Source organism: Erpetoichthys calabaricus, chromosome 6 (genome assembly GCF_900747795.2).
Source record: "Erpetoichthys calabaricus chromosome 6, fErpCal1.3, whole genome shotgun sequence".
In the NCBI taxonomy this organism is placed as follows: Eukaryota; Metazoa; Chordata; class Cladistia; order Polypteriformes; family Polypteridae; genus Erpetoichthys; species Erpetoichthys calabaricus.
In genome coordinates this window covers 212,709,599-212,736,508 of record NC_041399.2, presented here as the reverse complement: position 1 = coordinate 212,736,508, position 26,910 = coordinate 212,709,599, and the positions used below count along the sequence as shown (strand labels likewise).

Sequence of the window (26,910 nt, the reverse complement as noted above, 5' to 3'; positions counted from 1 at the left end):
TGGTTTGATGCCTAAGAAGTCTACCATCGACCGCATCCTGGCACTGAGGGTTCTCATGGAGTGCAAACATGAATACCAGTAGAGTTCCTTTGCAGCCTTTGTCGATTTTCGTAAAGCGTTCCACTCATTTGATCGAGGTGCCCTGTGGGACATCCTGAGGGTTTGTGGTATCCCCTCGAGGTTGCTGGATATCATGGCCGGCCTGTCCACTGGTACTGTGAGTGGTGTGCAGAGTGGAGGCAGGACCTCTGTGTTTTCCCAGTTGATTCTGGGGTCTGTCAGGGGTGTGTTCTGCTCCTACTCTGTTCAGTGCTTGTATGGACTGGGTGTTGGGCAAGGTCGTGGGGTCCAGCGGCTGTGGGGCATCTGTTGGTGTTCCTAGTTGGAATAAGTTCTTATGTAATTGCGGCGTTTTAAGTAACCAAAAACTATATAGATATGATATTAAAAGGCGATGCCTCTCCCATACTGATACGGCGGTAAAAATCACATAAGACAAAATAACTTAGCTTTCTTCAATGACGATTTACGCGGCATTACAGACGGGAAGCCGATAGCAAGACAATACCAAGGTGGGATCTTGATCTATACAGTCTGCCATTTTCCGTCGCTACGCTGGAAGGCTTTTCAGGATGGATGACGATATCACCCATCCGTCAGTCGGCTTCGAAGTGTTTGGCTGCTGTCCAAGTCTTGATGGGACTAACAGCCTTCATTCTTTTTGGGTATGTAAGTATGTCCCAGCTTTGCACATTGTGATCCTTCCCGATTCTTCTTGGCAGATTTGATTGAGGTCCTCTAGGTTGCCGGGCCACAAATTTTCCTTAGGGTTAAGATCAGGGCTTTGACTTGGCCATTCCAAAACATTCACCTTTCTGTTTCTGAGCCACTCCAGTGTCACTTTGACCTTCTGCTCAAGGTCCTTGTCACGTTGAATGATGAATCTTCTCCCAAGCTGTAGGTTCATAAGCAGACTGGAAGAAGTTCTCTTGCAGTATTCTGCAGTATTTGTGTCCATCCATTGACCCTTCAACTCTGACATTATTCCCAGTCCCAGCACATCCCCATAGCCTGATGCTGCCACCACCATATTTCACTGTAGGTTTGCTGTTTCTTGAGGCCTGGCCAGTGTTAATTTTATGCCACACTTGCCTCTTTGAAATCTGGACAAAAAGTTCTATTTTGGTCTCATCCGACCATAAAATGATCTCCCTCATCTTAACTGGGTCTTTCTCATGTTTTGTAGCAAGTGCCATGCATGCTTTGTTCTTACAGAATGGCACCTTTCTTGCCACTCTCCCGTAGAGGCCTGCTTTATGGAGAGCTCTTGAAGTTGTGGACCCCTGCACCTTCACTCCCATGTCACCCAAGGAGCACTGCAGAATTTTGAGAGTGATGGTTGGATTTTTAGTGGCCTGTCTCACCAGTCAACATCTGATGTTGAGTTTTGAGGGACAGCCAGTTCCAGTAAGAGTCCTAGTGCTGTGATGAACCTTCCACTTTTTGATGATGGCTCCAGCAGTGCGTAACGGGACATTCAGACTCTTCGGTCTTTTTTGGTAGCCATTTCCTGCCTTGTGCATTGCAATGATTTTGTTTTCTCACATCAGCAGGATGCTCCTCTGTCTTCATTTTTGCAGTGCTAGAGATGGCCGGCAGCTCAACTGGGACGCCCCTGAAATGGAAGGATGGGGGTAAAGGCAGCTTTTCAGGAACACTGTTTCCCCCAAAACGCTAGGTGGCTGCTCCCCTGAACTGCAGTGGTTGCCCCGGATTCCCGCAGGGCACTATGGGACATGGAGTTCACCAACACAGCCCTGCTGGGTACCGTGACTGCCACTAGGGGACGCTGTGGGAAAATGGTGGGAGAATAAATTCTCTACTAATAGATCACGAGGACAGAAGTCCCGAAGTACTTCCAGGCTGATTAATGAAAGTAGGGTTCGCATGAAGGGTTAATTCTCCAATGAAAAATTAAGGTTCACGTGAAGGGTTAATTCTGGATTATAAATGAGGGTTCACATGAAGGGTTAATTCTCCAATGAAAACGTAGCAACTCTGGTTTGCTTGCTGGTTCCCAATAGGCCTTTATATAGCCTTTGACCCGGAAGTGCTTCTGTTCTTCCTCCCATGTGACTTGCTAGCACTTCTGGGTCAAAGGCTATTTATAGGACTGTTGAGAACCCAGCAAGCAAGCCAGAGTCGAGTGGAGGTGGACAAAGTTGCTGGGAGGTGTGGAGGAGAAAAGAGAGAAGACTATTGTGATGATTATGTTATTTGATTGTGTTATTGTGGCTGTGGTTGCTTAGGGGTACCATTTATAGAAGAAAGAAGAATTGAAATACTTCTTGGTGCTTTTAACCTGTGTCCTGTGTGTCTGTCTGTTGGGTTTAAGGGGCAACAGCGACCCCTAGTGTCCACAGCAGTCATTGTCCAACAAAGACTATGGCCTTACAAAGGGGGCTTTTTATATCCAGAGAGACAGAAAGGACTCATTACGTTTAACTATGACTGTCGAGTGACTGTCACCTTTGTGCCATTTGTGCTTCCAGAGCACAGAGGTTTAAATTAATGTGCAACTAGCTGTCCCCCCGCGGCTCCACCCATGTAGTGGTGAAACAGGACAACCTTTAACAATTAATACAAACATTTATAAAAAATGTAATTTATATTGAGAAGATATATACAGTCATATGAAAAAGTTTGGGACCCCCTCTGAGCCGGCATAATAATTGACTCTCCTTTCAACAACAAAGATAACAGTGGTCTGTCTTTCATTTCCTAGGAACATCTGAGTACTGCGGTGTTTTCTGAACAAAGATTTTTAGTGACACAGTATTTAGTTGTATGAAATTAAATCAAATGTGAAAAACTGGCTGTGCACAAATGTGGGTCCCCTTGTCATTGTACTGATTTGAATGCCTGTCACTGCTCAATGCTGATTGGTTGGATGAGCTCATTTAGCCTTGAACTTTATAGACAGGTGTGTCCAATCATGAGATATAAAGGGATTTAAGGTGGTCAATTACAAGTTGTGCTTCCTTCCCTTTGACTCTCCTCTGAAGAGTGACAGCATGGAATCCTCAAAGCAACTCTCCAAAGGTCTGAAAACAAAGATTGTTGAGTCTCCTGGTTTAGGGGAAGGCTACAAAAAGCTATCTCAGAGGTTTAAACTGTCAGTTTCTGTAACTGTAAGGAATGGAATCAGGAAATGGAAGGCCACAGGCACAGTTGCTGTTAAACCCAGCAGGTCTGGCAGGCCAAGAAAAATACAGGAGCAGCATATGAGCAGGATTGTGAGAATGGTGACAGACAACCCACAGATCACCTCCAAAGACCTGCAAGAACATCTTGCTGCAGATGGTGTATCTGGACATTGTTCTACACTTCAGTGCAATTTGCACAAAGAACATCTGTATGGCAGGGTGATGAGAAAGAAGCCCTTTCTGCACTCACACCACAAACAGAGTCACTTGTTGTATGCCAATGCTCATTTAGACAAGCCAGATTCATTTTGGAACAAAGTGCTTTGGACTGAGGGGACACAAATGGAGTTATTTGGTCAGAACAAAAAGTGCTTTGCATGGCGGAAGAAGAACACCACATTCCAAGAAAAACACCTGCTACCTACTGTCACATTTGGTGGAAATGCCATCATGCTGTGGGGCTGTGTGGCTAGTTCAGGGACTGGGGTCCTTGTTAAAGTCGAGGGTTGGATGAATTCAACCCAATATCAACAAATTCTTTAGGATAATGTTCAAGCATCAGTCACAAAGCTGAAGTTACACAGGGGTTGGATATTCCAACAAGACAACGACCCAAAACACAGTTGGAAATCTACAAAGGCATTCATGGAGAGGGAGAAGTACAATGTTCTGGAATGGCCGTCACAGTCCCCTGACTTGAATATCAGCGAAAATCTATGGGATGATTTGAAGCAGGCTGTCCATCAAATTGAACTGAAGTGGAGAGATTTTGTATGAAGAATGGTCAACAAGACCTCCATCCAGAATCAGGACACTCCTCAGAGGCTATAGGAGGACAGCGTTGAGAGGCCAAAAGGAGGCTCAACTAAGTATTGATGTCATATCTCTGTTGGGGTGCCCACATTTCTGCACCTGTCTAATTTTGTTATGATGCATATTGCATATTTTCTGTTAATCCAATAAACTTAATGTCACTGCTGAAATCCTACTGTCTCCATAAGGCATGTCAGATATTAAAAGGAAGTTGCTACTTTGAAAGCTCAGCCAATGAGAAACAAAAATCCAAAGAATTAAGAGGGGGTCCCAAACTTTTTCATATGACTGTATTTTGATAGCTTTCGTATCCAAGGTGCCTCCTGATATATAATATTTTTGATTTTGCTATCTTTTTCTCTGTGTCTTTCTTCTCTCTGTCTCTCTTGCCTCCACTCCTCCCAGCAAGCGTCATCCCCTCAACTCTGGCTCCCGGTGCAGTGGCAGTAGACTTCTTTTATCTAGTACCTGGGAGTATTTTAGGTTTAGGTTTAGGTTTCTTTATTTAGTCATGTTTACACAAGAAAACATGAAATTTGCTTTCGCAGTTGCATCTAATAACAGGTAACAGACAGAATGAAATAAAACAGACAAATAGAAATAAGAAAGGTATAATAAGAAAAGATATTTCCGAAAACCCATTAGCGTGGTCCAGAAGCACTTCCAGGTGAGACGGAAGCCCGATCAAGTAGGACTCTGCAGTCCCTGCAACACCCCCTGGTACCAACAGGGCTGTGCCAAACTCCAACTCCCATAAAGCCCTGTGGGAATCTGATGCACCGCTGCAACTCCCGGGGGCTGCCATCTAGAGTTCCGGGGTTTGGTAATTTGTGTCCCGGTCTCGGCCTGGTAAGGTCTGCCACACCTCAAAGGACAGGACAAACTCAGACGTACGTTTTGTTTTTTAACATTTGACCTTATTTTTATCAGACCTAATTATCCGACTGAAGCCCCCGAAGAAGGATATTTCATTGAGGACATTGCTGAATTCTCACTGGACAGGCTGGAAGAGGAGATCACTGTAAGTCTGAAGAATTTTGGTGCATTGTGATGATTGTGAATTGGTTTCATTTATTTTTAAGTTTTTGTGACCTTTTATAGTTATTTTGGGTTCTGTTCGTGGTTCTGTACATTGGACGATATGAATCGAGCATTTGTTTGTAGATCTCGGTGATTTCCACCATGACATGATTGTTGGTGCCAAATGGGTGGGTTTTTAGAATCTCTGTAATGGCTGATCTTGTGCGATTTTCACACACAAGTCTCTTGAGTTTACTCACAATGGAGCAGAAAACAAAAAAAAATCAGCCATTGAGGAGCAGATCTGTTGATAGGAGAGGTCATAGAAGAAAGGCCAGACTAACTGGCGCTGACAGAAAGGTCACACTGCACAACTGTGGGGACTGGAAAGGCATTTCACAATGGACAACACATTGAACCTCAAGGCTACAACAGCAGAAGACCACGACGGGGGCCAGCCCTGTCAGCTAAGAACAGAAAGATGAGGCTGCGGTGGTCACAGGCTCACCAAAACTGGACAGTCGAAGACTGGCGAGTCCCAATTTCTTTTTTTAGATAGTGGGGTCAGCATTTAGTGTCATCAACATGAAAGCATCCTGCCTTGTATCACCGGTTCACACTGGTGGTGGTGGTGGTGGAAAAGTGTGGGGAATGTTTTCTTGGCACCTTTTGGAGCTGTTATTACCAATCAAACATTGCTTGAATGCCATGGACTATCTGAATTTTGTCACTGACCATGTGTGTCCCTTCATGACTTCAACTCACCAATCTTCTAATGGCTACTTTCAGCATGTTAGTCCGCAATATCACAAAGCAAAAGTCAAGACAAACTGTTTGAACACGGCCATGAGTTCTGTGTTCTTCAGTGGACTTCCCAGTCACCAGATAGGAATCCAATAGAAGACCTTTGGAATGTGGAAGAACAGGAGACTTGCAGCTGACAGATCTGCAGAAACTGTGTGATGTAATTGGGTGAACGCGGGCCAGAATCTCAAAGGAATGTTTCCAACATCTTGTGGAATCCGTGCCATGAATAACTGAGGCTGTGTTGAGAGCACAAGGAGGCTCTACCCAGTGTTACTATGGTGGTCCTAAGAATTTGAACATTGGTTTGTGTGATCAGTCCACAGCACAATTATTGGCACCCCAGGTAAAGATAAGTAAAAAAAAAGGAATACAAAACTCAGCTTTTGGTGAATTCCATAAAGCCCATGCTGAAAAAATTGAGAGAAATTCAACCTACTATATTAATTCTGAGAATAGATAGATAGATAGATAGATAGATAGATAGATAGATAGATAGATAGATAGATAGATAGATAGATAGATAGATAGATAGATAGATAGATAGATAGATAGATAGATAGATAGATAGATAGATAAATAGATAGATAGATAGATAGATAGATAGATAGATAGATAGATAGATAGATAGATAGATAGATAGGTGTTAAAGGCACTATATAATAGATAGAAAGGCACTGTATAATAGATGAACAGGTGTGAAAGGCACTATATCATTCACAGACAGACAGACAGACAGACAGACAGACAGACAGACAGACAGACAGACAGATAGATAGATAGATAGATAGATAGATAGATAGATAGATAGATAGATAGATAGATAGATAGATGTGAAAGGCACTGTATAATAGATAGGTGTGAAAGGCACTGTATCATTCATAGACAGACAGACAGACAGACAGATAGATAGATAGATAGATGTGAAAGGCACTATATAATAGGTAGGTAGGTAGGTGTGAAAGGCACTGTATAATAGATAGGTGTGAAAGGCACTATATCATTCAAAGACAGACAGACAGACAGATAGATGTGAAAGGCACTATATAATAGGTAGGTAGGTAGGTAGGTGTGAAAGGCACTATATAATAGATGGATAGGCATAAAAGGCACTATAAGATAGATAGATAGATAGATAGATAGATAGATAGATAGATAGATAGATAGATAGATAGATAGATAGATAGGTGCGAAAGGCACTATATAATAGATAGAAAGGCACTATATAATAGATGGATAGGTGTGAAAGGCACTATATCATTCATAGATAGATAGAAGTGAAAGCACTATAGATATTTGTGAAAGGCACTATATAATAGATAGATAGGTAGATAGGTAGGTGTGAAAGGCACTGTATCATTCATAGATAGATAGATAGATAGATAGATAGATAGATAGATAGATAGATAGATAGATAGATAGATGTGAAAGGCACTGTATAATAGATAGGTGTGAAAGGCACTATATCATTCATAGATAGATACATATGAAAGGCACTAGATAGATAGATAGATAGATAGATAGATAGATAGATAGATAGATAGATAGATAGATAGATAGATAGCTCCAGGGGGAAATGTGGTTTTTTACAGGACCTCTTTGGTTAAGTAGAAATGTGTTAAAAAAAAGCAAAAAAAAACAAACAAACAGCACAGCACCCGGATGTGATGTTTGTAGTAGAATTGCCTTCTAAGAAGAAATGCCGAGTGCTGAGATCTGCAAGTCACCCTGTTGCTGCACCACAACAAAAGTGTAGCAAACCCATAATTAAGTCTGAATGTGGGTCTAATTATTAGATTTGAAACTGTGTAATTAATATAGCTAGAAATACCCACTCTGACTAAGAAGACTAAAATGAGTGTCATAGCATGTTCAGACCTCAAGGTGGAGACAAACAGCCACTACCTGGCATTGTACTCTTTCTTTGCAGAATATTTCTGGAATTTGGGACTTTAGCTACTTTATTAGCCACATACATTTACACATACAACGGAGTTGTTTTAAGGAAAGAAGGGCTTTAAAATGTTGATGTGCAGGATGGGAAAGATCAGTAACAACATTGCTTGAATGTTTCTTGGACCTGGAATTATATGGATCTTGGAGTTTTTAAAATAGATTGGCAGAAAAAGATTAATGCTCTGGATTCAGCATAGCATGTGGTGCCAATGAAAAGTACTCACTCTTTTAGATGTTTTCATGTGTTTTCTTTTGATTATAAAATATAAATCCTCTATCCATCCATCTTCTAAACCCACTTTATCCTGAGCTGGATCAAGTTCGGGGGAAGTTGGAGCTTATCCCAGCTAGAATAGGGTGCATGGCAGGAACAATCCCCAGACAGGACTCCAGTCTGTCACTGGGTGAACACATACACACACACACACACACACACACACACAAATACAGCCAATCTAGCATCACCAATCCACCTAAGCTGCATGTCTTTGGACTTTGGAAGAAAAACAGAGGAAACCTATGCAGACATAGGGAGCAATCTGATTCACTGATGATATTATTTGGGTTTTATGACATTGATCAAAAGAAAAAAAAAGACTCAGAAAAAAATATCTAAATTTATTAATTATATAAAATACAAAATAACTGATGGAATATTTAATGGGAGTGATGAGTTTTTATAGGCAATGTGTGTATATGTGTCTGTGTGTGTGCGCGCATGTGTGTTTGTAATTATCTCTCTATTATAAAAAAAAATCCTGGAGAGAAACAGTAGGGCCTCGAGACGTGATCTTCACATTAAGATCACGGAAGACAGTTAAAAGACCCGCGAGGACCTTGAACATGAGACATTGTGCCAAGAGATTGACCCAGGACTGTCTCGCGAAGACGTAAAACATGAGATTCTTGCAAGACCTGCCCTACTTACAATCAATATCAATAAGACAATGGGGCAGCAAAACATTCAGTCGTGGTTTGGCTTTGAGCACACACAGATCAGGGTCTCAGCGCATATAAAGCGTATAAAGACAATACGTTATAAATGAAACATTGGTGACTAAGCGAAGAAGAAATCAGCCCGGAAAAAAGAGACTCAAAAACGTTGGAGAGAAAAAAGAGCAAAAAAAAAAAATAATCTAGGTGCAAATTCAGAAAATAAGGAAATAAATTATCAGCCTGTAACAAGTTGAATTGAAACAAAGCACATCCAATCGGGCTCAGAATTAAAAGACAGAGTAAAAGACAAAGTAGAACTTCATAAAGACGTTCACAAACATTGGCGCTATACACATGCAGAGCAGTTTATGAAAGCCGTGGAATTCAAAAGGCTCAAAAAAAAAAAAAAAACGTATGTGCGATACAAATGTGGAGAAAGTTAAAGAATATGAAAGTAGGATAATTAGAAAGTATTAAAAAAAGAAAGTAAAGATCACAGGAGCGCAAACAAACGGAAATTATTACTTGAAAAAGGGAAAATAATCACCATGGACCAGGTGTCATTGAAAAAAAAGAGGACAAAGCGAGGTCAGAAATAAAAGACAGAGTATGAAACAAAAGAGGTTAAAAAACAAGGGGGCCAAACACATGCAGAGCAGATTAGAGATAATGAAAACTGGAATTCAAAAGACTCAAAAAAAACATAGGAAGGAAACACATGCAGAGCGAGATACAGAATATGAAACAGAAAAAAAGGACAGTGTCAAAACAAAGACAGTAAACATCGCATTAGCGCAAAAAAAGAGAAATTATTACACAGAGAAATAACTAAAAGGCAAATAGAGATCAAATATATGGACACAGGTGACATGTCAGAAGTATGTAAATATTGAAAGGCTTTGAAGTTTAAGTCAAAATATTTCAAAAACAGAGTTCACCTCACATGCATTTATTGGTTACTTTGCAAAAAAAAATTATTAGCTGCTGATGATGTCGATCGCTTTGTCTGGGCTGAAACTCCAAACAGAGAAACCTATCCTGAATTATGGTACAAAGTCATTAAACACACGTCTCACTGACCTCATTAAAAAGATTCAGCATATTGGCACCTGAAACATTCCAAATATTGTTTTTAAAGAAGTTCTGAAATAAAAGTGAAACTAATGAAATAGCAACAATTCAAAGTGTGTATCCGGAAAACCAAACATGGGGTTTGGCGAGCGAAGCGAGCAGGCGGCGAAGACCCTTATATATATATATATATATATATATATATATATATATATATATATATATATATTGTAGCAGTAGAGGCTTTGTCCACCTCTTGAACCCTCAGGTACCACTCTGAACACCAGGTAAAAGTCCAAGACTTCTTTATTAAATGACAATAACATGCACAAAGCACCCTCCACTCCACACTCATATAAATACAATAATCTCTCTCACAAAACCAATCCTCCTCGCCCAGACACTTCGCCCTCCTACCTCCCAGCTCAGCTCAGTGTCTGGGCTTTCCCACAGTCCTTTTATACACCCTGACCCAGAGGTGTTCCTGCCCAATCAGTCCACAGTTCCTTTTTCCTTCCGGGTCAGGGTAAACAATCCTTTTCTTCAACCCGGGAGCACGTCGTTCCTTCCTGTCACGTGACCGTGACGTACTCCCGGGTTATAGGGCACATAAGAGCCCATGAGCCCCCCCTACAGCGACTCCTGGTGGCCCCCAAGGTATCCAGCAGGGCTGTGTATAAACACTGCATAGTCCATGAGGCCCTGCTGGAACTCGGGGCACGATCATGCTGTCGGGAGAGCTCCTCCTGGCAGCCTGGGGGTGAGGGCCGGAATATGTAGCCGGCCATCCATCACAATATATATATATATATATATATATATATATATATATATATATATATATATATATATATATATATATATATATATATCTTCTCAGTCTATCAGTGAAGCAGGACAGTGACAGCAGTCTGTCGCTGAAGCTGCTCCTCTGTCTGGAGATGATCCTGATTAGTGGATGCAGTGGATTCTCCATAATTGATAGGAGTCTGCTCAGCGCCCATCGCTCTGCCACAGATGTCAAACTGTCCAGCTCCATGCCAACAATAGAGCCTGCCTTCCTCACCAGTTTGTCCAGGCGTGAGGCGTCTTTCCTCTTAATGCTGCCTCCCCAGCACACCACTGCGTAGAAGAGGGCGCTCGCCACAACTGTCTGATAGAACATCTGCAGCATCTTATTGCAGATGTTGAAGGACGCCAGCCTTCTAAGGAAGTATAATCGGCTCTGTCCTTTCTTACACAGAGCATCAGTATTGGCAGTCCAGTCCAGTTTATCATCCAGCTGCACTCCCAGGTATTTATAGGTCTGCACCCTCTGCACACAGTCACCTCTGATGATCACGGGGTCCATGAGGGGTCTGGGCCTCCTAAAATCCACAACCAGCTCCTTGGTTTTGCTGGTGTTCAGATGTAGGTGTTTTGAGTCGCACCATTTAACAAAGTCATTGATTAGGTCCCTATACTCCTCCTCCTGCCCACTCCTGATGCAGCCCATGATAGCAGTGTCATCAGCGAACTTTTGCACGTGGCAGGACTCCGAGTTGTATTGGCAGTCTGATGTATGTTGGCTGAACAGGACCGGAGAAAGTACAGTCCCCTGCGGCGCTCCTGTGTTGCTGACCACAATGTCAGACCTGCAGTTCCCAAGACGCACATACTGAGGTCTGTCTGTAAGATAGTCCACGATCCATGCCACCAGGTATGAATCTACTCCCATCTCTGTCAGCTTGTCCCTAAGGAGCAGAGGTTGGATTGTGTTGAAAGCGCTAGAGAAGTCTAGAAACATAATTCTTACAGCACCACTGCCTCTGTCCAAGTGAGAGAGGGATCGGTGTAGCATATAGATGATGGCATCCTCCGCTCCCACCTTCTCCTGATATGCAAACTGCAGAGGGTCGAGGGCGTGGCATACCTGTGGCCTCAGGTGGTGGAGCAGCAGCCTCTCCATGGTCTTCATCACATGTGATGTCAGAGCAACAGGCCGGAAATCATTCAGCTCACTAGGACGTGATACCTTACCTTTGGGACTGGGGTGATGCAAGATGTATTCCAAAGCCTCGGGATTCTCCCCTGTTCCAGGCTCAGGTTGAAGATGCGCTATAGAGGACCCCCCAGCTCCGATGCACAGACCTTCAGCAGTCGTGGCGATACTCCATCTGGACCTGCTGCTTTGCTGGCACGAAGTCTCCTCAGCTCTCTGCTCACTTGCGCTGTTGTAATTATGGGTGGGGATGTCTCTCCTATGCTGGTATCAGCAGAAGGATGTGTGGAGGGTGCAGTACTCTGAGGTGAGAGTGAGAGTGGGTTAGGGTGGTCAAACCTGTTAAAGACCACCTCATTTGGTTTGCTCTCTTCATTGTCTCTCTCGATGGTGGTACCCCGCTTCGAGCTGCAGCCAGTGATGATCTTCATCCCATCCCACACTTCCTTCATGCTGTTATTTTGCAACTTCTGCTCCAGCTTTCTCCTGTACTGCTCCTTCGCCGCCCTGAGCTGGACTCGGAGTTCCTTCTGCACGCGCTTGAGCTCATGCTGATCACTGCCTCTTAAAGCCCTTTTCTTCTGGTTCAAAAGGCCCTTGATGTCACTTGTAATCCATGGCTTGTTGTTAGCATAGCAGTGTACTGTTCTTACTGGAACTACAATGTCCATACAGAAGTTGATGTAGTCAGTAGTGCAGTCAACAACTTCCTCAATGTTCTCACTATGTGATCCCTGCAGGATATCCCAGTCTGTTGTTCCAAAACATTCTCTCAGAGCCTTCTCAGCCTCTGGGGTCCACTTCCTGAATGATCGTGTGGTTGTAGGTGGGACCCTCACTTTTGGTTTGTAGTGAGGCTGAAGCAGAACCAGATTATGATCTGCTTTCCCAAGCGCAGGCAGCGGGGTGGCGCTGTATGCGTCTTTAACGTTTGCATACAGTAAATCAATAGTCTTATTTCCCCGGGTGTTACAGTGTTATTGTGGAAAGCATACCCCCGGACACAGACAGACAGACACCAGAATGTCCAAAACACAATCCTTTATTTCTGTACAGCACCACAATGCCTTCCTCCAACAACTCTCTTCCTTTCTTCCTTTCTCTCTTTCTCTTTCTCTCTCTTCTTCTGACCTCCACTCCCCTCCTCACAAGCTCCGTCTCCTTCCTCCCAACTCCGGCTCGTCTACTGGATGGAGGCGGTCCCTTTTATACTGACCCGGATGGGCACCAGGTGCTCCCCCTCACGACACTTCCTGGTGTGGCAGAAGTGCTGCCATCCAGGATTTCAAAACTGTCCGGGCGCCCCCTGGCGGTGGCCACGTTCTCCGGTAGGGATGAGCGTCCCAGCTCTGTTCCAGTGGCCCACAAGCAGACCTAGTCGGCTGCCCTCTCGTGGCCCAGGGGAGGTATTATCCATCTTGGGGACCGTCCAGGCGTCCCGGCTGGGTAGGGTCCCCAGCCGTCTGGAACAATATATATATATATATTTCATCGTTGACCCATCCATTCATCATTCATTTTTTTTATCCAGCTTAATAAAAGGGCAAATATATGTAGGTTTGTCCAGTTGCTGTGTCTCTGTAATTTCAACAGATGGTTCATCACAAACATTTGTAGCAGTGCATTTTATTTTATTATTGCTATAAATGTTTGAGATTTACCACCTGGTGGAGTGAGAAATGTAATTTACTTTCCTATTCCATGCATTACAAAATACTGTCTAATTGATGGCACACTGCAAACATCCATCCATCCATCCATCCATCCATCCATCCATCCATTATCCAACCTGCTGAATCCGAACACAGGGTCACGGGGGTCTGCTGGAGCCAATCCCAGCCAACACATGGCACAAGGCAGGAACCAATCCTGGGCAGGGTGCCAACCCACCTCAGGACACACACAAACACACCCACACACCAAGCACACACTAGGGCCAATTTAGAATCACCAATCCACCTAACCTGCATGTCTTTGTACCGTGGGAGGAAACCGGAGCGCCCGGAGGAAACCCACGCAGACACGGGGAGAACATGCAAACTCCACGCAGGGAGGACCCGGGAAGCGAACCCAGGTCCCCAGATCTCCCAACTGCGAGGCAGCAGCGCTACCCACTGCGCCACCGTGCCGCCCACTGCAAACATTAATGCTGAAATTTATATTATTATATTTAGATTTCAACTTGCATTTATTATCTTTAGATTTCTCCTCTAATTACATATATATTCTCCACTTGTTTATATAACAGAAATTCTTTATATATATATCCATCCATCCATTATCCAACCTGCTATATCCTAACTACAGGGTCTGCTGGAGCCAAACCCAGCCAACACAGGGCACAAGGTAGCAAACAAACCCCGGGCATGGTGCCAGCACACCAAGCACACACTAGGGACAATTTATAATTGCCTTTGGACTGTAGGAGGAAACCCACACAAACACGGGGAGAACATGCAAACTCCACGCAGGGAGGACCCGGGAAGCGAACCCAGGTCTCCTAACTGTGAGGCAGCAGTGCTACCCACTGCGCCACCGTGCTGCCCCTTTATATATATATATGTGTGTGTGTGTTTTAAATTTGCTGTTCATCCATTCATCCTTTGGTGGATTTCCTATTTTAAATTATGTCTACGTTTATGTGAATGTTGTCAAATGTGAACTGTAAAGTCATCCTCTCCAGTTTGGACCTCCCTCCTTTGGGCATCAAAGGGGACATTTTTATTAAAACTTCAGTTTGCAGTGATGAAAATCTGAAAACGGAATGAACATCAAATATTGGGACTAAATGTCTAACACTTTGTAAAATGCAGACATTTATCTGATTTTCTTGCTTTGTCAAAAGCTCTGTTGGCTTGTAATGCTCTTATGAAGATCAAATATGAAGTCATTATGAAAGATTTCACTTTGCTACTCTTTTTTGAAGGAAGAGCCAGACGATTATGAAGATGAGCATCTCCTGGATTTAGAAGCTTTGAAGGAGCCGTCATATAAAAGTGTAAGTGTGTGAATTGCCGCCTTTACGTATTTTATTCTTTTCCAATTTCCAATATTTTTTTTTTGTATGTGTCCTTCAACTCTGTACCAAATTAAGCAGATCTGAGAATGTTCTAATGTAGAACAGGAAATGAGGTCATAGGGGGTTGGGCTCATGAGGGTCTTCGACCATAGGCTCGAGCCCGGACGTGACATCACAGGGGCCGGAGCCGACAATTTTTTCTTCCATAGGCTCGGTCCCGGAAGTGGCGTCAAGAGGACCAGGTGGAATCTCCTGTGAATGGCCTGCAGGAAAGGGAGAAAAAGAGTCAGTGCACTCTGTCACATCCTGGTTTGAATCGGAATTGCCCTTACTCAAGCCCTTTAGCTGCCTCCCATGCGCACGTGTGTGACAATCACGCGTGTTTAGGAGGCAACTAAAGGGCTTGAGTACATGTAATTCCATGCCGGACCAGGGTGTGGTGAAGTGCACTAATTCTTTCTCTCAATCTCTTGCAGACCATTCTAGCGAAATCCCGCCTGGCTCTGCCACTGTAGCAAAAATGACCATCAGACATTGAAAAGGTTTGGGGCAACCACCCGTATAACTTTTCCCGCCTGCAAAATTGATTCAAAATCATAGACGTGTTCACACAACTGAGTCCAAAACAGAACTGTCTTAGTATCAACAAGATGACACCTTTAAAGGCCATTAGGGGAAGTGATGTCATCGGGACCGGAACCGGAAGTGACGTTGTTGGCTGCCCCAAAGTCTGGGCGGGATTAACAGACGTCATTCCTTTCATTCTTATTTGGATAGCTTAACTGTTGTAAACTTGTAAATAATTATACACGCAGTGAATTCACTTCTAGTAAAATACAAATTATTAAAAATTATTAAAAAATTTAAAAATTTATAAAAATTATTTTACTCTTTTGAACTTGGTTTATTTGCATTTATCTACATTCTTTCATATTTTTCTACTGAAGCAAATTTTTCTCAGTAAATCTGGGTTCTTGGATAAATATGAATAGCAATCTTTACAAAGCCTGCTACTGAAATTGAATCTTCCTGAAGTCCTCACAGGTGGCGCAGTGGTGGTGCTGCTGCTTTGCAGTAAGGAGACTGTGGAAGATTGTGTGTTCGCTTCCTCCCTGTGTGGATAGCGCTTTGAGTACTGAGAAAAGCGCTATATAAATGTAATGTATTATTAATCTTGGGAGCATCGGCCCCTTCACTGAATCTGTTCTGCCCTTTCCAAAACAAAGAGATTTGTTGTTCAAGTAGTCTGTAACTCGCACTTTCTTTTCGGCATAATAGGTATTCCTGAATTTATATAAATGAAAGAACTGTGAAAATATTATTAAATTACTTGAAGAAGTGACTTATTACTTGATCAACTGATAACTAAAAAGATATTGCATTTATACGACAGAATAAACGTGTGATTTTTTTTGATTAACTGAAACTTGTAAATTATAAATCCATTTTGGAACAACGGGTGGTAATAATGATAATTTTCCATTAAAATTTCACAAAGCAGTACTTACTCACACTTAAATACGACGTAATGTTCCCAGATGTATGAAATGCCTTGTTTAACCGAGCGGCTGAAAGAAGAATCGAAAAAGAAGATCTCATGTAGAATACGTGAAATTGTAGTTTCGATTTTGAATACACTCACTTAGTTACGGTGAATTAGGATTACAAATAATTAAGGAAAGGAATAACATTTATAATGAATTGTCTACTCACCAACAAGATACAGCTGAATTCAAAAGATGAAGTGACAAAGCCATGTTGGACAGACATCAACTATTCTCGTTAATATCCGCGTTGTTTACTACCGGAATGGAAGTGAAGATTCTGGGGGTAAAAAAAGTGCGTGCACTACTTCCGCAAATGCTGATTGGTGTACAGCTTTCAAGTTTTACCAATGAAAAGGATACGGAGATTTTCAAATTTTAGGAGCAAAGATTCCGGACATTTTCAGAATTTTATAAATTCCTCCTGGACAGTCCATGGCACGTTAAAAATGAGGACATGTCCGGGAAAATGAGGATAATTGGCAGCCCTAACCTTGCTCCCCATGCATGTACGAGGGTTGTTTCATAAGTTTTGAGACTTTTTTAAATAGATCCAACATGGTTTGGTCAATTCCAAAGAAAATTTTTACTCACATAACCTCGTCATTTGGCAACACTTCAGTTCTGTTCAACATACTCTCCCCCGATTTCAATGCACTTTTTCATGCGATAAATCCAACGATCAAAACAGTGACGAAAATCAGGTTCAGTCAGTTGGTCAAGCTGCTCTTCCACCGCAGAAATGAGGCTGTCCCTGTCCTCAAAATCCATTCCTTTCAGCTCCTTCTTCACCGTCGGGAACAGCCAGAAGTCACAGGGTGCCAAATCTGGTGAATAAGGGGGCGGATGAAGGACTTCAATCCCAGATTTGGCGAGGAACTCAACAGTTTTGTTTGACTTGTGAGGCGGCGCGTTGTCATGGTGAAGGATGAAGTTTTTCAAGGTGCGATTAGGGCGATCTCTAGTGAGATTTTTGAAAACTTCTGGAAGGCACAGGGTTGTGTAGACATCAGAGTTCATCGTCGTGCGTTCAGGACATGAAACTGAAGCAATAATTTTTTTGTAGCCAAAAAAGACGGCAAACATGGTCCTCTTGGCTGACATTTGGCGCCTGGTTTTCAGTAGAGGAAGGCAACCTTTTGGACCCCACTTGGAGCTCTTTTTCTCATCTCCATCTGTAGCTGGGTGGGCCAAAAATTTATTAGAAGATGTGAAAGGATTGTAGAACAATAGAAAAAAATTCTGTCTGCCTCCGATGATGGCAAGTGACCGAGTCTCAAAACTTATGAAACAACCCTCGTATTTCTAACTGAATGTACGCTATTTGTTCTCAAGGATTTAAGTGAATCTTCGAAGCCAGACAATATACTTGAATCCTGTGTGGATGCTTCAGAGTGGAAATTGGAGACTGAAAGAGTTCTTCCTCAGCTGAAAGTCACAATCAGATCCGATAAGGTCAGTATATCTGCTTGGCTCGTCAGCACAGAACCCAGATGCCAAATGTTTGGAGCCAAGTAAATTAAGACGTCATTTTATTTTTATTTTCAGGACTGGAGAGTCCATGTGGAACAAATGCACCAACATAAGGATGGGATCGAGTCGTCTCTAAAAGATACAAAGGTGTGTCAGCCAATGTAAGGAACTGAGGCCCTGTTGGGACTCATAGGGGTGTAACAAGTCAGGGTGAAATTGTGGTTTGGCTCTATGATCACTCTTGAAACTTTGTAAACCCATTGCATAACTTGAGTTTTTTTTTTCAGCACAAAATGGTTATTTAATAATTGTTGGAATGAGAATATCCATGTAATGCCCGCAGTATATAGAAATTGTGCAGCTTCTTTTACCAGCTTCTCTGGCAGTTTTGTTCCTTCGGTCAGTTGAGCATGTGTATGAGATTTAATGACTTTGTGGCATGTAAAATAATGGTGTGCCTTGGGATGTTTTTGGTTACAGTTAATGTGCCACCACAGAAAAAGGGTTGGGAAACACTGAGCTAATGTAATGACAGGTCTGGCAACAATGCAATGACGTCAGGTGTTTAAAAGCTGATACCACTTCATGCATTCCGCACAACAGCACTCAGTTACCATATAGTTGTTGGGCGATGTCTGTCTCATTTCTCCACCAGTGTAGAACATGGTGATGCCATTTAAGCAGTGGCCAAATTGGATTACAGTCGTGGCCAAAAGTTTTGAGAATGACACAAATGTTGGTTTTCACAAAGTTTGCTGCCTCAGTGTTTTTAGATCTTTGTGTCAGATGTTTTTTATGGTAGACTGAAGTAGAATTACAAGCATTTCAAATTTTCAAGTTTCAAAGGCTTTTATTGACAATGACATGAAGTTTATGCAAAGAGTCAATGTTTGCAGGGTTGGCTCCTCTTTCTTTTTCAAGACCTCTGCAATTCACCCTGGCAGGCTGTCCATCACTTTCTGGGCCAAATCCTGACTGATGGAAGCCCATTCCTGCATAATCAACACTTGGAGTTTGTCACAATTTGTGACCTGGGAGCACTTCCAGTTAAGGCGGAAGCCCTACATATGATGGCTCAGCAATTCCTGCAGCACCATCTGGTGGCACCCCTGACAAATACCAATTCTCACACAGCCCTGTGTGAATCTGAGGTGCCGTTGCAACCCGGGGGGCTGCCAAGTAGCAGTTAGGGGGAGAGAGCCATCTCCCCCTGTCCTTCCTTTAAGGAGGCATCTGGGCCGGGTAGAGATACCAGCCATCCCTCACACACTCCACACCCTAGAATGTTTAAAATGAACCGCCAGGAACTATGGACAGCACTTCATTAAATAGGAAAGAAGGCAGTTCCTGCTGGTGATTGGCAGATGGCCCCACCCCTTGTGGAACCAACTACAAAACATAACGGACATAATCAAATAAACATAAAGAATAATGTATATCATAAACAAAAGAAACATTTAATATAAATAAGACAAAAAAACATAATTTTGAACCCCAGCCAGGGGGGAAATGCTGGCTGAAACATGACACTTAGTCTACCTTTTGAACTCTTAAGTAGCTGAACTGAAGGACACAGCTTGCATTTGATGCATTAAGACATGTCTGACATTCTACTCTTTTTGTTTGGCTTTGCTTTTATTAGGGTTACCTTAATAGGCTTCAAGATGAAATCAGTGCAACACTGGAAAAAGTGGGAAGTCGGGAGAAAAATATTAATACCCAGATGAAGCATCTCATCCAGGAGTACCGCGTGGCCCAGTCACAGCTTAGTGAGGTAAGAAGGATTATTACAAGACCTGTGTGGGTCAGACCATTTTTTGGGGGGTTTGCAAGCTTGTGCCACTGCTTATTGTACACAGACTTCTGGGGGCCTGCAGAACTCCCCAAGGTAAAGTGTGCTGTACCTCACCAATGGATATGCTAAATAGTAGCAGGGAAATGTTTTTGAAGGAACCATTATGAAATCTCCTTAATAAAATGACATGGGGCCTCTTAAAAACATACAAACCAGGCCTCATCCCAGGCAGTCTGATCCCAAACTCTATTGGCTAGCTGTGGACTGCTCAAGGTCATGACTTTAAAGGTAGAACCTGCTCTGCCATACCAATGCTGTGTGGATATACTAAACCGTGGTGTGGAAATGTTTTTGAAGGAACAAGTGTTAAGATAATGAAAGGACATGGGATCTCGCAAACTTGGCCTCACCCGAGGAAGTCTGATCCCAAACTCTATTGGCTAGCTGTGGTCTGCACAGGCTTAATTTTTGGGTCCTGACTTGAAAGTTCAATCTATACATTAAATGTCCCATAATATCAAAAATGCCCTTCAAGAGAGGGGGTATATCATAAAAGCATCTGATTTAAGGGTAAGGCAAACGATTACCTTTATAAATATTTGTAAGCTGCGGTGGGTTGGCACCCTGCCCGGGATTGGTTCCTGCCTTGTGCCCTGTGTTGGCTGGGATTGGCTCCAGCAGACCCCCGTGACCCAGTGTTCGGATTCAGCGGGTTGGAAAATGGATGGATGGAATATTTGTAAGTCACAAAAAGAAAATGGTCAAATTTGGATTTGCTTAAAAGGCAATTAAGAGGAAGTAAGTCCCAGTATGTAGTCCAATAATCAAAATGAAGGACAGAAGAAAAAAATTCCAGAATCAGTTTAAAGTCACTGTCTCGATCCACTGGACTAATTCCCTTCATAATTTTAAACACTTCAATCAGGTCCCTCTTAATTTCCTTTTGCTTAAACTGAAAAGTCTCTGCTCTTTTAACTTTTTCTCATAATTCCTCATAAATCAACCTAGTTGCTCTTATCTGGACTTTCTCTAGTGTTGCTATGTCCTTTTTATAGCCAGGAGACCAAAACTGCACACAGGACTCCAGATGAGGCCTCACCAGTGTGTTATAAAGCTTCAGCAGAACCTCCTTGGCCTGGTCAAGGCCCTCAGCCTTACGCATCAATAAAATGAAATCGGCTGAGCACCTGACTCTACTGATTATCCAATCACTGGATTTATTTTTTCTTCCCTGGTGGCACGGACAAATTCTAGGACAACAATGCCAAAATTCATTAGGCTCCAATTGTGAAAGAGTGGCTCAGGGAGAATGAATGATCATTGTCACACTTGAATTGGACCACCACAGAGCCCTGAACTTCGCCCCATTAAAAGTTTTTAGGATATTTTTCAGTGAAAAGCAAATGCAAATCTGGATGAAAATAAATGTTGAGACATTGCACAAGCTTGTTGAAATCGGGCCACAAGAAAAGCACACCAGAGTCCAATTAAATACCAACCATTGTATGTCAAGAAAAAACAAAATGGCTTTTGTTGTCCTTTTTTTTCGATTCATCTCGAGTAATAGTCTGTGTTTTTATATTTTGTTTTGACAGGCAAAGGAACGTTTTCATCAAGGAAGCAGTCGAGTTACAGAAAGAACAAGGATTTTAGCTGAGGTAAGCGTAGCTAAGCATTCACAAGTCACACCTCATGGATGACAAACAGCATCTATTTTGTGTAAGGGAGCTGCACAACGAACGACCTTCACAGCCCTCTGCTAGACAGGTACTTTAACCTGTTCATGCACCATAGCACACGAATTAGGATAATTTGTTGGTACCCCTCCATGAGAAAAGAAGAATCCACAACTGTCTTTGAAATAACTTAAAACTGACAAAAGTCACTGGCACCCACCATTGTTTATTCCGTACGAGTTTGGATTCAACAAAATACTACAAATAATAACACAAATGGACAAAAATGATTGGACCCTTCATCTAGTATTTTGTTGCCAAACCTTTAAAGTTTGTAATTGTTGCACACAAGTGATTACTGGAGATCTCCATGAGACATCTGCACCTGTCCATAGGCAGTCATCTTAAGCAAACTGCTCCAGCTGTTTCAGGTTTGAAGGGGGTCTTCTTCAGACTGCATGTTTCAGTTCTTTTCATAGATGTCTCATGGGATTCAAATCAGGGCTCACAGAACGTCACTTCAGAATAACCCAATGTTGGTACTTGGTCATAATCCTGTTTGGAGGGTCCATGATCTGCGACTGAACTCTGCAGGATGTTTCGCTCCAGAATGTCTTGATAGTCTTGAGATTTTATTGTTTCCTGCACTGACTCAAGGCATCTCATGCCAGATGCAGCAAAGCACTCCCAAAACATCACCATACCTCCTCCATGCTTCACATTAAGTCTGGTGGTCTTTTCCTTGAGAGCTTCATTTTTTCATCTGTGGACATAGAGCTGATGTGACTTGCCAAAAAGTACCAGTTTTGTCTCATTCACACAGAAGCATTGTGGCTTGTCGATATGGATTTTAGCAAATTCTAGTCTGGCTTTTTTTTTAGGTGGAGTCCTCAAGGGTCTTCTTCCATTGAGTCCACTGTCACTCAAAATGCGACGGATGGTGGGGTTAGACACTGACGGACCTTGACCTTAAGAGTTCAGCTTGTATCTCTTTGGAAGCTGTCCTTGACTTTTTCTCTAGCATTTTCACTACCCTTCCGCCCATTCTGGGGTTAATTTTCCTCTTATGTCTGCGTCCAGGGAGAAAGGCTACAGTCTTATGGACCTTAAACTTCTTTAAAACTAGGGAGCTTTGCCCCCTGCTCACCCACCCCAGCGCTACGTGCCAATCACTTTGCGTCTCTGCCATTCGCATTTTTAAAATGGGGGCTAAACGCACCCCAAGGAGTCACGATCGCTCCTCCGACACCCGCTCTTAAACGGTGATAACAATGAGAAACACATGCAGTTTTATTTTACCTCCTCTTTGCTCGATCAGCTGCTGGATTGCTGCTGCTGCTCCTGTGCGGTGTGATCTGCTTTTCTCGCAGCACACTTCTGTCATATCACCTATGTCCATATATTCAAATCTCTTTTCACTTTTACCTTTTCATCAATATCACATTGAATTTTGATTCCATGTTTGGAATTACATCGTGACAATGCAACTTTTAACTGGCCGTGTGTGAATATCGTTTCTCTCCATAAGAAATGTGTCTGACATAACCACTCAGGACTTTTCCAAATCTCTTTGCATAAGCTCTTGTCACTTGGGGCTTCCAACCCCGGGCGTAGTTATATCGCTTGGCACGAAGACTTGTCTCATGAGACGTGAGAGTGTCTCTGAAACAGTCACATCTCGTCTCCTTCCAAGATTTTTTTTTTTATAATAGAGAGATACAGTGGAACCTCGGTTCACGACCATAATTCGTTCCAAAACTCTGGTCGTAAACCGATTTGGTCATGAACTGAAGCAATTTCCCCCATAGGATTGTATGTAAATACAATTAATCCGTTCCAGACCATACGAACTGTATGTAAATATATATATTTTTTTAAGCTTTTAAGCACAAATATAGTTAATTAAACCATAGAATGCACAGCGTAATAGTAAACTAAATGTAAAAACATTCAATAACACTGAGAAAACAACAGAGAAAACTAACATTGCAAGAGTTCATGCTATACTGTAGCCTTATGACCCGATCGCTGTAAACTTTTTTTTTTTTTTTTTTGAGTTTTAAGCACAGGGAAAAAAAGGAACATTTGAACAAATCCGAACTTTATTTAAAAGCCAACCATAAGCAACCAAGAAAGTAACATTGCAGGAGTTCACACTAATAGCATTACAACCCGATCGCTGTGAACACTTTTTTTAAATGAGTTTTAAGCGCAGGGAAAAAAATGAACATTTGAAAAAAAGAGAAAACATTGCAACAATTCACGCTACGAAACGAAAAATGAACATTTGAAAAATCCATAATACAAAAACTAACCATAAACCACCAAGAAAACTAACCTTGCATGAGTCGAGTTCTGGCATGAAGTGAGGAGGAACTGGGTGGAGAACAATCCGGTCTCGTCACAGTTGAAGACTTGTTGCGGGATGTAGCCTTCGTCCTCCACTAATTTTGTGAAATTTTTTACAAATTCTTTTGCAGCTTCAGCATCGGAACTAGCAGCCTCTCCATGCCTTACCACACTATGAATGCCACTTCTCTTGCGAAAGTTTTCAAACCATCCTCTACTGGCTTTAAATTCCTCACTTTCGCCACTCGTAGAAGGATAGTTTTGCAGCAAATCTCTATGAATCTTCCTGGCTTTCTCGCATAACATCGCCTCACTTACGCTATCACCCTGCAAGTTGCTTCTCGTTCAGCCACACTAGCAACAGTTTTTCCACCTCTTCCAGCACTTGAGGCCTCTGCCTGGTTAACGCTGTAACTCCTTTTGCAACATCAGCTGCTTTAATAGATTCTTGCTGCTTTAGAATAGTCGTAATCGTAATAATAATAATAATTCATTACATTTATATAGCGCTTTTCTCAGTACTCAAAGCGCTATCCACACAGGGAGGAACCGGGAAGCGAACCCACAACCTTCCACAGTCTCCTTACTGCAAAGCAGCAGCACTACCACTGCGCCATCGTAGATTTTGACTTCTTGTACTCGGCAGCAAGACCAGTAACACGAACACCACGCTCATACTTTTCAATACAGTGGACCCTTGACTTACGAACTTAATTCGTTCGTGAGTGCTGGTTGTAACTCAAGTTGGTTGTAAGTCAAGACTATTTTTCCCATAAGAAATAATGGAAATACCCATAATGCGTTCCGAACCTCTCACTGCAACACTTACTTAACCTTTTCATAATAAAAAAGGGTTGTATAATGTGCATAATTTACCAAAACACCAATCATTTTTCTAATGTACTAACCAAAAAGTTATAAAAAGTGCCTAGCCTACCAGAAGTAGGCTAGATTAAGCTAGGAGCAGGACGGCGTGCATGGTCGCAGCGGCTCAGGGCTCTCCTTTTCAGTGCACTTTTTTGTTGTTTTTGTACTTTTTTTCTTGCTTGTTTGTGCACGATCGGTTCGGCGAACATCCGCTACACCCGTCAGAACCTTCTAGACATCGGTGTCCAGAGCCAGACATCTGTTTCGAGTGTTTTTCATCACACGCACAACATCCCAGACAACATAGCGAGACCAGCGGGCTCTCCATGGATTGTTGTCAGGTTTAGGAGACGACGCAGACGGAGGAGGGAAAGGAAGCAGAAGCGGGGCAGCAGATCCGGCGTTATGCTAAGGCTAAAGAAACAGCCATACAAGCCCTATGCAGAACTTTTTTTTTTGCAACTTCTTTCCATCTTTTCGCACCATTTGTTTATTTGTTTATTTACTTGTTGTGTTCTACACATATGTCTGCACTGAAGGAGCTGCTTTTAATCTCATTGTACATGTGTATAGTGACAATAAAAGGCATTCTATTCTAGAAACAACAATTTCATACTGTACTCACCATTTAATTTGACATCTTTGGGCTGCAGGAAAGGAGGAGGAGGAGGAGAATGAAACGGAAGGTGGCTGTTTAGAAGGAGCCTCCTTATGCAAATCTTTTCTTTGTAAAATTGTCGAGATGGTGGATTTCGACATGCTGTACATATTAGCGAGATCGGTCACACGAACAGCACTCTCATATTTCCACACAATTTCCTTCTTCATTTCGATTGTGATCGCTTTCTTTACCTTTGTTACCTTCTCTTCCTTCCTTAGCAATTATGTGTCTTGCTTGGTCTTAGTGAATTATATATATAGGTAAATCACTGCAATGACCGAAATTACGTCCACAAACACATGTATCTGGGCTCCGACTGACGCTTACTAACGCTCTCGGTTGTTTGTTTACAAGTGGATACACGTGACCGCATTCGGGTCGTAACGCAAGATGTTGGTCGTAAATCAAAACAAAAATTTTGGTCGTAAATCAAGTTGTTCGCCTGTCAGGCCGGTCATATAATTTCTTTCTTTACTTCGATTTCAATTTTCTGCAAAACTTTCTTCTCACCACTCTTCACTTGCTTAGAAGCCATGGTTAACTGCAAAAGCAAACGAAATACTGTAGAGCACAAAGAGTTCACAGGTAAAGCACGCACGTCTGACTGAGAACAATGAACAGGGAGAGGCTGAACACGTGCTTAAATACAGTAATCGGTGCGTACAAACCGGAAGGGAAATGAAATAGAGCACAAAGAATTCACAGCGAAAGCACGCACGCATGTGCAAGCACACACGTTTGACTGAGAACAATGCAACACGTGCGGAAATCATCGGCGCGCGCAAACCGAAAGGGAAACTGGCTTGTTGGTATACCGAGTGTGTGGTTGTGAACCGAGGCAAAAGTTTGGCGAACTTTTTGGTCGTAAACCGATTTGTACGTGTACTGAGACGTTCGTGAACCGAGGTTCCACTGTATTGTCACAGGAACATCAAACTCCTTTGAGATGATCTTCTAGCCTTTGCCTTTCACATGCTTGTCTATCATTTTCTTTCTGATCTCCTCAGACAACTCCCTCTTTTACTTTCTCCAGTCCACATTTAGTGTGGGTCACACGATGACACCAAACAGCAGAGTGATGACTTTTCTCCATTTACATCGGCTGAATGACTGATTGCACGATTGGAGACTTGTTTATTTGAATCCAAGAAAACAGCTAGTTTGAAAATCATTCATATATACAGTAATGACTGATAATCTTTTCCAGGGGTCCCAACAAATGTATCCAGGCCATGTTCGAAGATCTTTGTAGAAGAAGCAACACTTGATCTCTTATCACACCTGCTTTGCTTTACTCAATGACATGTCAAAGACATGCGGGTACACAGGGGACAATTGCTTTTCTTGTCCTGTCATCACTTTTCAGGAGGCAGACAGCACCTTTATCAATGAGCTGGAAGGAGACAAAAAAAATTGTCCATGTCTGCATTTTATGCTGACTGCATTATAAAAGGGCTTCATCCTAAATATCCACTAGCACAATTCTTCTCCATTCCCTTCTGAAATACTCCCTGGGAGTCCGATTTTTGAATTTCGAAATGTGCAGATATAGCTTTCCACTTAAAATTTGGGATTTGTAACAAAAAAATTTGAGAGGATGGCTTGCATATATTTACAGCAACTCATATGTGTCCCAACAGTTTGGAGAAAATGGTAGATGATGACACCCTTGATCAAGTTGGGGAGTGCAGCCAGACCACCTGAATGATAGTTCACACATATAATAATTCATATCACCG

The 26,910-nt window shown here is 42.4% G+C and overlaps 1 protein-coding gene across 1 annotated transcript in view; it reads left to right on the top strand.

The window, feature by feature from the left end:
* Positions 1-26,910, top strand: part of LOC114641853 (intraflagellar transport protein 57 homolog) — a 41,800-nt gene that overhangs the window by 7,992 nt on the left and 6,898 nt on the right. The window contains exons 4-9 of the mRNA XM_028790879.2: positions 4,950-5,040; positions 14,714-14,785; positions 17,686-17,805; positions 17,899-17,970; positions 19,466-19,597; positions 21,214-21,276. Of these exons, the coding sequence (XP_028646712.2) occupies positions 4,950-5,040; positions 14,714-14,785; positions 17,686-17,805; positions 17,899-17,970; positions 19,466-19,597; positions 21,214-21,276 (550 nt within the window). The remainder of the gene's footprint in view (positions 1-4,949; positions 5,041-14,713; positions 14,786-17,685; positions 17,806-17,898; positions 17,971-19,465; positions 19,598-21,213; positions 21,277-26,910) is intronic.